This window comes from Parasteatoda tepidariorum, chromosome 7 (genome assembly GCF_982258835.1).
Source record: "Parasteatoda tepidariorum strain Cologne lab strain chromosome 7, Ptep-v5.0, whole genome shotgun sequence".
NCBI classification, from domain to species: domain Eukaryota; kingdom Metazoa; phylum Arthropoda; class Arachnida; order Araneae; family Theridiidae; genus Parasteatoda; species Parasteatoda tepidariorum.
Window position 1 is genome coordinate 84,940,378 of NC_141761.1, and position 16,721 is coordinate 84,957,098.

Consider the following 16,721-nt stretch of genomic DNA (forward strand, 5'->3'; position numbering starts at 1 on the left):
AAAGCAACTGAATCTTAAGTAAAAAAATCAACTGAATCATAATTTTAAAAAAAAACAAACATTTTGCCCAAAAAGTTTTTTTTAATTTGCTAAAGTCAAAACATCTGTAAATCTGAATTAGTTTTGCATGGCTCGAACCAGGAAGAACCCTAGTTCGAATCCCGCTTCGGACATGAGTGTAATGCATCTCTGTCCTAATTGTGTGTCGGGGGGCCATTGATCCATCTGCATGGTGCCCATGATAAAGTCATTGTTAGAAAAGTTAGACGCATTAGCTCTACAATGTTTTTTTCTTCTTTTATTAGAAAAAATAGAATGGCGATATATTTTTATATTTTTGAAGAAATTAGTTTATGCGAAGAAGTGACGATAATTATTTACGTCACTTTGACGAAATGCTCGTTCCGTAAAAAACTTTCGTCAAAAGCAAAGAAATTTTCGTAAAATTTGAGTATCCAAATTTTACAGTGTATCTGCTGATAGTTTAAAAAAATAGAAATATTATTAATAATACTAATATTTTAAACAATAATAATAATAATTAATAACATTATTAATAATATTATTATTAATGATAATAATGAAAATTATTTTTACAAAAATGAGGGTAATAGTAGTAGTTAGAGTGGGATGAGGAAGAGAGGCCAACCCTGAGCAGCTTTTGTCTCTTGGGCGTTAAGTGTTCATTCGTTTAATAATTTCTTATTCAGTGTATTAGTAGTTGTAAACATTGAATTTTTATACTCGGTTGCCAATTTAAGTTCAAGATTATGGTACAGTTGGCAAAATTTTGAAAAATTTACTTGCCTTCCCACGAAAAAAAGTTTTTTAAAATCAAACTAATTTCGCGTAATAAGCTGATTGAATTTTTTTTATATAACAGAAAGTATTTTAATACAGCATAGTAAAAAAAGGCCACTATCAAGGGTTAAACTTATTAAATTTCTTCTCATTTTGAAGCATCCAAGAACACTAGATATATAAAAAAATATTTCCATTAATAATAAACATATTTTAATAACTTACTTGTTCTCTTGGACTGTTTGGTGATTGGCCAGTTTTTGAATCATATAAAGCTCTATGAAAAGGCATATACTTATGACCCCTACATGTTTTGTCGTAGGTGTCATCACATGTATCAATCTCAATTTTGTGCAACTCGATTGGACAGCCTGCTTCACTAGCCATCAAGATTTCAGAAGTCACAACTTGACCTAAAAATATATTACATGTTTTAAGATGTTTTTCAAATGCTTGGATAAAGTATTAAAAATTTTGGAGAATAATGGCTCTAAATTTTTAATTACTTATATATGATGTTACATAGGTATTTAAAAACTGATTATTACTTTAGGGTAGGTCTAGGACAGATGGACAAAGTTTCTTCATAAAATAAATAATAAAAATACTATGAAGAGCGATAAAAAGAAAAAGCAAATAAAATTTTTTAAAAAAGTCGTATTTTATAATTTGATTTTTCAGGAACTATTCGGCTGATTTTGCTCAAATTTCGTATTTTTCCTAGTAAAATTTAATTCTTTAAAATCTCATTAAAAATTTATTTCAGAAATTTTTTTGAGTATTATTAAATAAACTAATAAAAAATAATAAATATTTACTAAAGGTTTTTTTATGAACTTATGTTAGAATAAATGAATTTTGTAATTGTGTGCACAATTTTTTCAATTCGCTTAAAAAGTTCGAGCTGTGTCAAAATAAGCAAAAAGTAAAATTAACATTAAGGGGTCCAAAATTTGGGCAGCTTTTCTGACCAAACTATTAGAACCATATTTTCCCGATTGCGGCTGCCCCCTATATTTTGGGGGTCAGAAATCCAAACCTGTCGAAAAAAGTTTTTAAGTCAGAGAAAGTAAGTTTTTGTGTCCGATTTCGTAACTTATAACGTCTGCATTAATTATCATATTTGAGGTTCCCCTCTCAAATCATTAAGATAGAGTCATAGAATGGCATTCTTGGTAAGATAAGAAGTCGAAGTTAAAAATTCATGAAGTTGGTAGAAAGTATACTTCCCACCGCCTCATGAAGGATTTAACGAATTTGCAAATTTCGGTAGTATTAATCATAGAGTATGAAAATCTTAAGGAAATTTCCATAATGGACCTTATTGTATTTGAATAATCGGAGGGCCTGAGGGTAATTAATAATGTCTTACTAATAAACTTTTAAGTTCTAAAGTCAAATTTCGACTTATTCTTTTGCCCAATTAGACTTAGATGATATTCTTTTTATTCTTTTTTGTATAGCTTATATGCCATTCTTCTTATACACCGACCTATGCTGTGTAATGCAAACTATAAATGAACTCTGACTCACTTTCGAAGGTCCTACCCCAAAGAATTTTATTCGATCCCCGTGATATATACGATTACTTAGATGCCGTGATATACGTCGCCGTGATTACCCGCCGTGATATACGTCGGATAAACATCAAATTTTGCGGTTTTACTGCTCATTCTTTGATGCTTAAAATGAATCGTAATAATTAGTCGAACTAGTAGGAAATTAGTCGATATAAATAAATGAATAAAATAGACAATAAAATTCTTAAGCTAAATAAAAGTTGAATGAAGAATGAGTTGAGAATGAAGAATGAGAATGAAAAGTTGAGAATGAAGAATGAGAATGAAAAGTTGAAAATGAAGAATGAGAATGAAAAGTTGAAAATGAAGAATGAGAATGAAAAGTTGAACATGACGAATGAGTTCGAGCTAGCATGAGCTCGAAACATTTTTTATTCAGTAAACGAATCCAAACCAGAGCTCGAGTTAAAACCGTGTAATCTTTGAAGCATATCTCCACCTAAGTTTTTTCTTCTACGCAAGTTTGAATCATATATTTTAAACCTTTTTATTATTTAACTTTTTTTAATCATATATTTTCCTTTTACTTATTTCAGCGATATTAAGAGAAAGAAATTATAGGGATTTTTATGCCTTACTTATATTTCCAAGACCACACGTGATGTACTATACAAAAGAATTCAGACTAAATTACCGTATAATTTGAACGATGACAAAATAACCAGAAAAATCAATGGTTAACCTTTATACTATTTTTTTTTCTTCGAACAAAATGTCAGTTATTATTACTAAAGCTAAAACTCATCTCCCTGTTAGATATGACTGATAAGTTCTTAGGAAGAAAAAAAAAGATAATATAAGTTTGGCTTTTAAAAAAAATCAACTTATGTGTAATGAGATAACATCTTACATTTCTCGTTCTGATTTTCTCATTCTCCAAAGAAAATAGAAGAACGTGTTTCGCTTGATTCACAAATTTTTTTCCACTTCCTGTATGGGAGACGCAAGGAGGGAATTGTTTGATTACGTGATGTTTACGCGAAAAAAAGTGTTGGAATTTTTTCATTCTTTTCGTGCCAGAATGGGTAAATTAAAAAGAAAAATGAGGAGAAAAGTTATTTTGATAATCGGTTGTTACTCGAACAATGCTTCGAAATAGAGGACAAACAACTGGAAGTCACGAATCTTAAGAATCGGAGATCTGGGTGCCGCTGTAATTGATGTGATTACGTGGCAAAGGCGCTAAACAGTTTAGAATCTATCATCAAGATATATAAATTATTAATGTATCCGTTTTTGAAGAGATTCATGTGCCACGAATCGATGAGTACAATCAGAGATAAAACTAATCAATAAAACAAGAAAAAAATATAATTTTCGTCAATTCTTAAACAATTTCTTTGGTCTTTCTTCTCTTAAAATATTCTTTTCTTAAAAGTCTTTTACAATCAAGTAATACTGTAAGAAGAGCTTAGAACAGTTATAGGGACAAACCCTATTTTTCTCTCTCCAAAAGGTGTTATTTTTACATCAAAATGTTCCTCATAATAGTTTTCTGATAAGTACTTCACAAATGTGTGGAATTTTCGCAGATTAAAATAGAGTTAACGGAAATATTTTTCTGCTTAGATCGAAATATTTTTGCATTTTATCACGCTTTTCGAAATAATTTTGAAATGTGGTTTATTATATTGTTCTAAATCATTTCAGATATTTGATGTGAATATGTAAAGGTTTCTATTTTCTTGAAAATTGCATTTTTCTTCAATTGTCAGCTAGCAAAATGTTTAGAAATAAGCTTTTTCATGACTAACGACTTGAAAGTTAAAACGCTTAAATTTTCAGTCTTGAATCTCTCCTCATATGTTAAAAGCTTTTTTGAAAAGATTTATTCATAGAAAGCTTTAGTAGAAAAACGTGTTAGTTACAATTTAGTAAAAAAGAGAAGAAAAAATTTTTTCTTATAAAAAAATTAGTAAGCTTTACATACTCTGTTAAATAATAAATTTACGGAAAAAAGAAACTGTCAGCTGGTGTGCCAGTTTAAAGCTGTTTTTTTTCACAGAAAAATACTGTTTTTGAAAAAAAGATTCTTGTTTCTTCAGCAGATAAGTATTGTCATTTTAACAAGCAATTATTTTAACAAAAAAAAATTCTGTAAAATAACTTTCAGTATTTTAGTCAGTGCGGCCAGCAGTCGATGAACAGTCGACGCTGGGATTAGAGCCTGGGTTACTTGATTGGGAGAAGAGCTCTCTGTCATCTAAACAGCAGCTTAGATTTAGTATGAAGAAAAATCTGTTTTTATATTAAATTTCTTATTTATTGCTATAATAGTTAAGTTTTAAAATATTTAAAACTGTAGTGGCTAACCCGTATAAAAATTTATGGCACCATAACGTACCAAAAAATAATATCAAAGGAAATATAAAAATCAAGGCACAATAAAATCAAATCACAAGTTTTATTTATACGATGTTCAAAGCCATAAAATAATTGCTGGTAAATGAAAGCTTAGAATAAAAAACAGAAAAATCCTTTTTGTCAATAAAACAGCCTTCAAACCGTGAAATATATAGTGATGACGAGATAATTTCGTTGGTAAGGCGTTGGACTCGCGCTCGTGAGAACGGTAATTCGATTAATACCTTTGGGGAGAACCGTGGTGGCTCAGGGGATAGAACGTATGCCTTCCAATGAGGTGACCGGAGTTTGAATTCCAGCAATGGTTGCTCGATTCGAATTCGGCACCCGGCTTGCACTGGCCACACTGCCGTAAAATACCCTAAGTGGTAGACGGATTATGGGTTAGAGTTCCTTAGCCATCAGGTTAACCATGTGAGGTTTTCGTAGTTTTTCTCACCATGTAAAGCGAATGTGTTTTTGTGTCTTATCGAAAAGTCCTTCAAAAAGGCAAATTTCTCCCTATACTTGATCCAAGAGTTTTCTTATCTTCCAGATTGTTTTCAAAATTACAAGCCAACGGAGTTCAACATTGGTAATCGTTAACTCAAAATTTGGGTCCACGGTTTAACGACGGTTATGAAATAAAATATATAGTGCAAAGGAACCAGTCTGCAAGAAGAACGATAATTTTTTACAGTGTGGAACTAAGAGACTCCTTCCGCGTACCAACTTCCGTAATTTTTCTCATTCGTCATTATATTTCATTCTTAGTCGATACTTTCCACGAAAACAAGAACATTTTGTTAAAAAAACATGTAATCATTATTTTATGTAACAACATTTTGGAAACCATGACAAGAGTATGGTTTTGAAAGATAACCAACTGTACATGAAAAAAAAAAGTGTGAGAATACTGGTGGGGAAAAACTGAATTTTATAATGAATTTTATCACTATAATTTTCCCAAGCACATTTTATATAGATTAAAAACTTGAAAAAAATTGTACAATATTTATAAAAAATTAAATATGAATAATAACAGATAAATGTTAAGGATAGACTTAATAATAACAAGCAATTAGGGCTCAAAGTTTCTATCTTTTGCTTTGTTATTTCACATTTATTCTATGTATTAATTTTGTCTCTACAGCAAAAATAAAATCAAGAGGATTGGCAAGTTATATTCCGGCCACAAGCAACTCCGAAAGTTTCCTAAAATACATTTTGTTCATTTTCAATTGTAAGCAGGTGCGGATCAATGTTTCTTAGAATTAATGATGCAACTTTTCGAACTGCAAAAATCGGAACGAACAATTTTTTTCTGCCACTCCCAGGCAGTTAACCTCCGAATTTATCCATCAGAAGTTGAAGAAAAAAGCTTCTTTAATCAGCATTGTCTGAAACTCTTAGTAAAAACAAATATACTTCAAGAGGTAAATCTGGTTCATTTATCAACAAAGTTTTTTCTTATATCGTTCTTATCTCAATCTTACCAGCCATAATTAATGGCTTTTATCTCACAAAATCACTGCCATTTACTTCACTTCCGAAAGTGGGAAATTCGTCTGTTTCTAACATATAGCGAGGCTGGTGGCCACCTTCTTCACTCAAAACTTGGCCAAGATACAGACAGCTTACCACACCTTCATCTGTTTGGTTTAAAATACCAAAAGTTTCAATGACTTGGTTCCTGGAATATAGCCGTGGAAATCTAAAATTAAACTATAAGGATCTAAAACTTTCAGTAAAATATGTTATTAATTCAGCAGCTTGACGGCTTGAAAGCTTTCATGCACGCGCATTATCTGATAAGTTACGTTTTATAGCTTTCGGTGAAAGTAAAATGTAAATCTAATGTGCTTTCCAAAGTTTATTTTTTCATTTTTTTTTTTTTTTTGCGTTTGTTAATAATGTAGTTCAGCCCAGCAGTTTAACGCTTGAACGATAGTTATCTGTTTCGTTTCATTTGTTTTCGTTGCTAGAAATAAAATGCAATAATGCTTTCTTAAGATTATTAGATTTTCTTTGTTTTCTGAATATATATATTAAAAATATCGAGACAAGATTTATATTTTTCGCAAAAATTTGGCAAAAAAATATTTTCTTCAAATATATAGTTCCTAAAAATATCTATACAATAGCAAAGAAATGCGGGGGGATGTGCCAAAATTGATATTATAAATTATCAATTTTAAATTAACTTATCAATTAGCATTGCTAAAAGTATAAGATTAATATTTTACTTTTGTCTTTAACTTGGTTTAATTATAAATATTGAATTTATCATCGATATCGAATTTTTTTGTTCCAAAAAGGCTATATGTTTTTAGAATACAATTATTGCAAATTCTTTTATTCCATGTTAAGTAATCAAACCATTTTGTTTTCCTTTAAACTAACATTAGAAGAATAGAACTTTTATGTATTTCTTTCTTTTACGTGCTATTTTTTCTCTCTTAGGTGCGAATCGTGGATATTTCTGTATCTAAATGGACAACACTATAGTCATCTATAATAATTTATTTTGTTCAGTTGTTTTAAGTAGTGTTAAAAAATTAGCTAAACGTTAAGTATTTAATTAGATTCATTCTATAATGTTGTGTTTAGTAATAATTTAAGTAGTGTTGAATAGTTAGTTATACGTTAAGTGTTTGTTTAGAATGATGTTGTATTCATATAAAAATACAAACTTAGTTACGAAACAATTACTTAGATTTATTTTTGATCTTTCAATGTAGGAACTTTAAACGTAAACGGTTTTCTATCTTATCTCACATAGAGATGGGCATAATTTTATTATTTCTGTGGCCTACTAAACTCATACTCGATTGATTTGCCTGACTTAATGGTTGCCGAATAAATTTAAAATCATTACTAAATCTCAATACGTAGATAATTTTGAAAGCATATTGGTAGTAGTCAAAATTAAAATCAAAGTATTCCAAAAAGCTGTAAAAGCTAGTTTTATAGATATCACTTTTAGAGATCAACATATAAATTTATATCACATTGGAAAAATTCTTTTTCAAAGTTAAACTTTTAGATAAAAGCCGTATATTAGACTTTTAAAATTAAAAATCCAATTATTTTTTTAAAAAAAATTTTTTTTTTTGTTTGGTTTAACAGTGAGAAATAGACGAAAATTTTTTTGCTTTGCTTTGTTGACTGCATTTGTTATGTCAGACTATATATTTTGTAATGAAATAGAAATTCTATAGGTTTTTGGAAGATCTTTTTTCAAATTTATTTTATTTTTAAAGGGCACTTTAAATTAAACTTTGAAACTTTTTAATCAACATTAGTAAATACTATATACTGTAAAAAACATACCAAAGTATGTGAAAAAGGCTGTAAGATTTCTAATTGATGGCAATCCATCTTCTCCCTTCATGATGGCTTGACTGAGCTTACGGGGACTAGGTCTGTTCTCTCCTGCTAACATATATACACCATCCGAATAAAAAGCTGGAGTTTTCCTTGTCAGCTGACTCTCTAAAAACATCATAAGATATTAATATAAGAAACAAAAAACTTTCTTGAGAATTCAAGTTCAATCAAAGTCTAAATAAAAACACGTTGAATAGCTTGAAGTTTTAAAATATACTATAAAAAGAAAAAAGTTGGTGAAAACAAAATAATCACGATTATTAATATTATCGAAACATTTAAAATAGAATGAATTAAAAATTACATCTTATGTACAAAAAACGCATATTAAAATTTAAGTAATCCCTGTTTAGGAAAGATACATGGAATTTTAGGAATTAAAATTTATACATGGAGAAAAAATTATGTTAAAATTATCATACTGTATTTATAAATAGGTACTGTATAATAACATTTCCATATATATAATATATATTATAATACACACTGTATAATAACATTTCCGGTCAAACAAAAAAAACATAATGTACGTTTATAAAACCAAAACATATGGTATTTTAATCATTTATTTGAAAATTTTTCAGTTCATATGGTATCAGTTTACCGGAAATTCTGGTTTTTAAAATTATAGTATTTATTACAAAACATTTCGACAAAAAATACAAAACAGAAAGAGAAATTTAAAGGAATAAATGGTTTTATGCCTTAAGATATGATAAAATTACCGAATTTCACCACATTTATCAAATTTTATAGCGTATTATAAAATCATATTTTGTTGTTAATTTTACGAAATTCATTCCCAAAAACTGTGGGAAATTACCGAGCTTTTTGTTGTCAGCATAAAGTCAGAGACACAGTAAATTTTACCATATTCTTACCATACTTTTTCATTGTACAATTTTTACCGTGGAAAAACTTATTTCCTATAAAAAAATGCAATCCAAATTTTTGTTAAATATGTATCACTGATCAGAATTTTTTTTATTATTTCCTTTTCATACATAAAAAAAGAATTTTTAGAAAAGAAAAAATTTTTTTTTTTAAAGTTATAAATAAAACTAAGAAGAGGAATTAAATATGAACAACCCAAAGAAGTGAAACAATTAAAATTTATATTCTTAGGGTAGAATCTAAAAATATATAGTATTTTTTGAAATTAAACATTTAGTACTGCTATATACTTCATAGTTTCTTGAAATGTATCACTAAATTTAAGGAATTTATATTTTCTAATTATTTAAATGAACAATTCAAGTTTTTCAAACTTATAACAATGAACAATTCAATTTATTCAAGATTTTCAATTAAACAAAAAGGTTTAATGGCTAAAATTTTTAAAAGTAATTTTCCAGTTGATTTTAAAATACTAAATATTAATATTATCAATATCATTAAAAACTGTGACTTGGAAAATAATGGATTAAATAGGACATTTAAGAAAACTGAAAAGAAAAGTTTAATAAAGTGTGCAAACATTTTAATTTTTTTGACCCAGAGTCTTAGAGCTGCTTTTATTCTTGGACCTCTTAAATTTCAACGAAAAAGATATTAAATAAATTAAAATATTAAAAACAGACTCATTTATTAGTTTTAATAGCATGCCTTGCTTTTCTTATGAGACGTACTCTAACTAATAAACTTTTGCATAACAAAAAATTTCTTGTTTTATCGAAAAATCATATCATATAATTTAGCAAACAACATAATTTTGTTGTATCTACACTTAATCTAAGATTTTTTTTTTGCAGTGATCAATGTCTCACGGAATCGGGGCATTTTATTGGTTATTTTGTTTAAAATTTCGAATCCAGTGTTGTTTCAAGGATGATTTTAACTTGTAATATCCTAGATGTATTTGTCTAATTGTTTCGCCTAAAATTATGAGTATTTTCGAAAAGTATGATGCAGTGATTAAAATTTTACTTTTGCAATTTTTGCTTATGAGAATTTTTCAAAAGGATAAATTTACCCTTTTTGGGATTTATGTTTGATACAGAAATGAATGAAAGCAGAAGTTTCACGAACACAACAGCTACGTTATTATATTATATTGTATATTAATATTAGTATATATAAATTATATATTAATTACGTATTAAATAAGACATATATAAGTTATATATTAAATAAGTTTAAAACTCACTGTAATTACACAAGCAATTTTAAATTGTCAGAAAAATATAGACTTTGTTAAAAATTGAAATAAAATTTTCAATTATTCATATTCAATTATTCATATGACATATTATTCATATTCAATTATTCATATGACATATTATTCATATGACATATTATTCATATTCATATTATTCATATTCAATTATTCATCTGACTGATAATTTATTTTATAAGAAGGTCAGTAACGTACCAACAGAGCCCCATTCTGGGTGCCCCAAATTATTGTACCAGCCATCATATCTCTGCTTCTCTGTAAATGTAAACATCTGAGTGTTTTCTGGATCTAGAACAAAAGAAAAATATAAGAAAATAAGTTACAAAATAACTGAAAGCAATTATATTTAATATTTTTCAAACAAATATATCACCTCACATTTATTTTTGTATATAAAACGTATTTTTCTACAATTTGTTTTGTAATTATATTCATTACGATTCTATAATTGTTGTTTATTCTTTCAATTGAATTCGAAGCATTTTAATAATTTTTATTAATTTTTTTCTGCTGGGCTTCTATTTGTTATTTATATGAACTTCCTAAAACAGTAAATTTTAACAGAGAGAGAAAAGTGTTTAGTTATGACATTTTTGTCTTAAAATCTTTTCAAACAAAATTGATGAACAAAATTGCTCTTTAAAAAATAATTAAGATATTTTTAAATGGGCTTATTAAATAGATAAAGACTATTCTAATTTCCACTCAGATAAAAATAATAGGTTCAAAATTACCTGTATATGATAAAATTTACCGTGTTTCTGGCTCTATGGGAACATCAAAAATCTCGGTAATTTTTACCGTAGCGCTTTGGTAATGATTTTGATAAAATTAGCAATAAAATAAGGTTTTATAATACATGATAAAATTGAGTAAATACGGTTAAATTTGGTATTTTTTTATGTTAGCTTAGAGCATGGCATAACATTTATTTGATTAAATTTATAATTTGTTTTGTATTTTTTACTAACTGTGTGGTAAAAAGAACTATAATTTTAAAAACCAGATTATGAAGTGACTCACTTAAACTATAAATAAATTACAAAGTAGTGAAACGACTATAAGGCTATAACGACTTCATTAAGAGATTAACTTTATTAAAATACTTTATTATTTTGATTTTATCTAAAAAAATTTAAGAGTAAAGTTAAAAAATTGATTGTAAAGATATTTGAGTTAATTGAAATGCCTCATCAAGATATGTTCAAAAACTCTTTTAGTTAGATAAAATTTTAGTAAATGGAACATTTAATTACCAACCAACAGCATCCGTCTTATTAAAATGATTCTTTTTATCTGTTATGTCATTTTATATTAGTACGAGCTCTTATATAAATAAACTTAACAGATGCTATGCTACTATAACTTGATGCTACATTTGTATTAGATAGATTTGTTTTGTAATACGTTACATTTTACAATTATCTTAGAAAAAAAAAACATAAATGTATGCAACAATATAATTACATTACGTTAAATTGTGAACCACCATGTCTTTAAATAAATATATTGCATAATTGTGTGTAAGTTTTTTTTTTTGAATTTTTACCAAAAATATTAAAAAAAGAAATTTTAATAATAATAGACTAAAGCATTTAGAACCAATTTAACTATTGAGTTATCAGTCTGCCTAAAACCGCATTTCATTATTACTTACCTATAATAAAGAATTTATGTCGATTGCATAAAATAACGCATGTATAAAAACAATGAAATGAGTTTTGAACTAGGTTCAAAGTCACTAAAAATACTATTGATTTTGTTCTCTTTTTTTTGCTAAGAGCAGATTGAATATAAAGTCTTGGGTGATGATGGACTAATAATAAAAGTTCATTAAAATGCCTTGGTGTCGTGGCACTCTTATTACCTGGGAGAAAGTAAAAAAATAACAAAAAAGCCCGTAGAGATTTTTGTTATGCTACAGTTCTGTAACTGCGCAATAAATGGGCTTAAAAAACTCAAATGGGTTCTTCGGCAGAAATGGTTACTTTACCAGCTTTTCTCAAATAGAAAAAAAATAATACAAAAATTACCACCAGAGAAATTATAATCGATTAGTTTGTTTAACAAAATATCATTTCATGATAGAATAGAATTACGTTCGGAATGTTGACCTTTCTAATTCGCAAAATAGTATGTTTGGCGGTCAAATGCATTATTTTTTGAAACACTTATTTGGAATAAATGCTGTACACAAAACCTGTTAAGTGGCGGTTGTTTAATTCCTTTTTATGGTCGAAATGACTTCAGCTTGCCTTCATCAAGAAGCATTCCAAACTCTAATGAATAGTTACGGTTATTGACACGTAGAATAAGCGATTTTTAATTACGTACATCCCGTATTTTTATTACCTCACATAGCACACTTTCTATATTACTAAATGCTAAGATAATTTTAAAGCAATAAAACAGAGAAGTAGCTAGCAAAATGCTTGCGTTTACTAAGGCTGCACGAGCCTTTGATCACGTGCTCAGGTTGACGCGGGAAAAGAAAAATAATTTCAGGTGGAAGAAATAAGTCCTTGGAGCAAGTTGTTGAACCAACTCTACCTTCCTCCTCCTCTCCTCACACCTGTTTCACTTTCTTTAGTGTGCCGAAGGCAACATCCAAACGGTTCTTTATCAATAGGGACTGAGGCACTTACGCAATCAGAATTTTAATATTCTTTCATTTTGTCTCCCCCCCCCCTTTAATGGACAATAGTTCAGAAAGATGATAAAAATATATCTATGAAAAAAAAAAATCTGAAAGCGGTTATTTGGAGAATCTGAAGGGGCGGAATTTCGAATGGTTTACGGCAGTTTTTGAATCTTCTTTTGCGAAATGAAGGGAAAAAAAGACTTATTTAGATGTTTAAAAAAGACAAAAGTATTATAAAAAGCATTGTGTATGTGGAGTAGGTAAAATTATGAAAAATGAATTTTGATCAGGCGATTAATAATGGAGAATATAACCATCAAATTTTTAAAAAAAATTTTAAATTAATATATTTGAATCTTTATTGCCAATGATTCAAAAGGTTGCAAAAGATAATAATAAATAAAAATGACAATACTACATAGCTTTTGGAATAAAATTTATATATATATATCGTTAAAGAATTTCTACTTAAATAAAAGTTTCAAAATGGTAAAAAATACTACGCTTAAGAAAATAAATAATTCATTAGGAAACTGAATATTGCTTTTTTGAATATTAAATCTCGTTCTTTAGAATACCCGATAAGATTTTTATTATTGTTTTCATACGATACTTAAATTCATGATTGTAACGAAACTTAAATTCTTTACATATTCATTCATATATTCAATAGTTTTTTTTCCTTCCTACTTATAATAGTTTTTTCCTTCATTAGTTTTTAACCTACTTATTTCACCGACTTCATTAAGTAAATTATTCCAGATTAATGAAGCATTTTAAATTTTGTTTTATGTCCATTGCTGTATAGATGATAATTTTTCATGATTTATACAGTACAGTTTATATATTTCTGTAATTTTCACATTCAATTATTTAAGGTAATTTTTAAAGATATTAATTTAATTTTTTTTAAATAGATAAAGTTAGGAAAGTAATCGAAATTAAATTTAAAAAAAACGTAGAATATACAATTCGAAAAACCAATATTAAAACAAAAATAGTAAAATTGCGCTTGCATGCTTTTTGACTTGCATGCAAGCGCATGGCTCGATGTGATGAAATTAATAAAATGCTTAAAAGAGGGATGGTCTAAATATATTGATTTGTTAGCATTTTGTACCAATGTAGAACAACAGAGGTAATTTGGTTTTGATGTCCATACGACAATATCAATTATTTCTCAATACTTACGAAAAAAATTATCAGTTTTAATCCATACAAAAGCTGGTTATTTCGCCTATAGGAACAATACAAAGCGAAAGGAATTTATTGTTATTACTTAACCTGATAGCGATATCAAACAACAATTTTATGTAATTTAACAAGTTATGTTGTTTAACAAGAAGGAAGGAATTATGATGCACTTAAAATGGTGCTAACGATATACATAAACAAACTTATACTTTCTCAAGTATAATAACTTGGAAATAAAATACACAAGCCTAAATAATTTGAAACTATTACCACACGAAAATAATAAATTCTGGTAAAATTATCGCACTGTACGATAATGACATTTATGGTTAAAAAAAACAACATAATTCTGCTAATGAAACCCAAATATACGTATTTAAATTATTCAATTTGGTAACTTTTCCGCTCATATGAGTACTGGTCTGTAAGAAATTCTGGTTTTTAAAATTATATTATAGTTTTTATTAACACACATTTAGTAGAAATACAAACACTGAAAAATAAAACTCGAATAAAAGATTTTTTTTTGCCATGCTCTAAGACATGATAAAATTAGCAAATTTCTTCTCATTTACCAAATTTTACAAACATATTATAAAACCATATTTCACAGCTAAATTTTCAAAAATCGTTACCAAAGCGTTTGTGATTTTTGGTGTTTTTTTAGAACCAGAAATATTCCAAACTTACCATATTCTGGCAGTTTTGACCATATTTCTATTTCTCAGTGTACGTTCTTTTAGAAATGCAATGGTTCAAATTTAAAACAGGACTAAATACATATCTCAATATAGGAATTGGTGTGATAATTATGATCAATTGAAACTAAAACAAAATGTCTTAATTTGCGCAAATAAATATGGTGAAGCAGACATTTCTATTTAATTAATCCTTATCTCGGTAACACTTTCTTTATTCGGACCCTTAGTATTAGTACGATTAACGCTACGTCGCGTGAGAAGAAGAAAAACTCTTTTCGCAATGACACATGAAAACGAAGTTTCAGTAATAAGTTGACACCGAATTCAATGAGATTAAAGACAGCGGGAATACATGACCCCATTCAGACACACACTTGCATAATGTGATATTTTAAGAAGACTGCCCCGACATCATGCGAGTCTGTTTGTGTAAAAAAGCTTTAATAATTTGTTTTAGAAAGATTGGATAAGATTTAATGAAAAATTACAGCCTCGCTCTAGATTTCACTGTCACGACAAATAACTTTTTTTTCTTCATTAAATTGCCTTAAATATCAATTATTTGAAAAAACATTTAATTGCAATTAATAAGAACATTTTAGTTTGAGTGGGAAGGCAAATTGTGTTGTTACTCGCATAAGAAGAGTTGAAATTCTTTAGAAATTTAATTGGTTTTCTCTAAGTACAAAACGGAATGCGTTCTTAATAAAGTTCAAATTTTCTTACAGTGACATGCATAAATGTTATGCATATGTTAACGCTAAAGTATGAAAATCAGTTATTCTACTCATTATAGAGCTAGAGTTTGGATTAACTAGATTGATTCGTTTAAATGCCAAAAAAACAACGTAGTTAATTTGCAATAATAGATTATCTACTCATTTCTATTACCGCTTGTTAAAGTGAAAATCAGATCTTTTTTGGTGCAGTATTAACGTTTTTGTACGCAAATTAACGTAATATTATTTATTTTTCGCCATTTTTATCTATGTGATAGATTATTGAGCCAGTGTTTGGATTAACTAAGATGATTTGTTAAAGTGCCAAAAAATGATTCGCTTCTCAAAATAACTTAGGTAATCTGTACTGAAAGAAAACACAAATAATTAAGATCAAAAGGAAAAAACTTCTTTGAAAAAAACGCGCTAAAAAGCAGCAGAAATTTCAGAAAAAAGTATCAATACAAAACAAATGAAATAAAACAAAAATACGACCACCGAAGCCGACGTCTTCAGGGGGTACCGGCCCCGGTAGCCATTAAAAACAAAACCATTTCTATTTGAGGGAGAAGCAAAAGCTTAAAATATCTCCCTCAGTAGGTAATCTGTAAAATACCTAATCTACATATTCTTAATAGGCACTTATTCCAATGAAAATAAGATCTTTTCTAGAGCAGCATCAACACATCTGTATGAAAATTAACGTAATGTTATTTATTTTATGGATCTGATTGATTATAGAGCTAGTGTTTTTATTAACTAGGATGGTTCATCAAAGTCCCCAAATTTTTTTTGTTTCTGAAAATAATCTCGGTAATTTGCAAAATACTTAATCTATACATTCTTTCCAGGCATTTGTTCAAATGAAAATAAGATCTTTTCTGGAGTTGCATCAATGTTTTTGTACGCAAATTAATGCAATGTTATATATTTATTTTCCGCGATTTCTATCGATCTGATTGATTATCAAGCTAGTGCTTTGATTAACAGGGATGATTCGCTAAAGTGGCAAAAAAATTTGTTTTGTCTAATACCTTAGAAAAAAGGTGGAAAATAAAGAAGTCACTTTATTAGATGAGGAACTAATAAAGTGACTTTATTAGAATGTTTAGTACGTCTATAAATTTTCCTTAAATTTTAAAGCTATAAAATTATATGATTTGTAGTTTTAAGAAA

General features: G+C 28.0%; 1 protein-coding gene across 3 annotated transcripts in view; it reads right to left on the reverse strand.

The window, feature by feature from the left end:
• Positions 1–16,721, reverse strand: part of Duox (dual oxidase) — a 201,744-nt gene that overhangs the window by 109,489 nt on the left and 75,534 nt on the right. For all 3 annotated transcript variants that reach the window (XM_043045166.3, XM_043045167.3, XM_087168163.1), the window contains exons 2-4: positions 10,486–10,578; positions 8,058–8,219; positions 1,027–1,214 (exon numbers count right to left, since the gene is read on the reverse strand). In XM_043045166.3, coding sequence (XP_042901100.1) covers positions 1,027–1,214; positions 8,058–8,219; positions 10,486–10,578 — 443 coding nt within the window. The remainder of the gene's footprint in view (positions 1–1,026; positions 1,215–8,057; positions 8,220–10,485; positions 10,579–16,721) is intronic.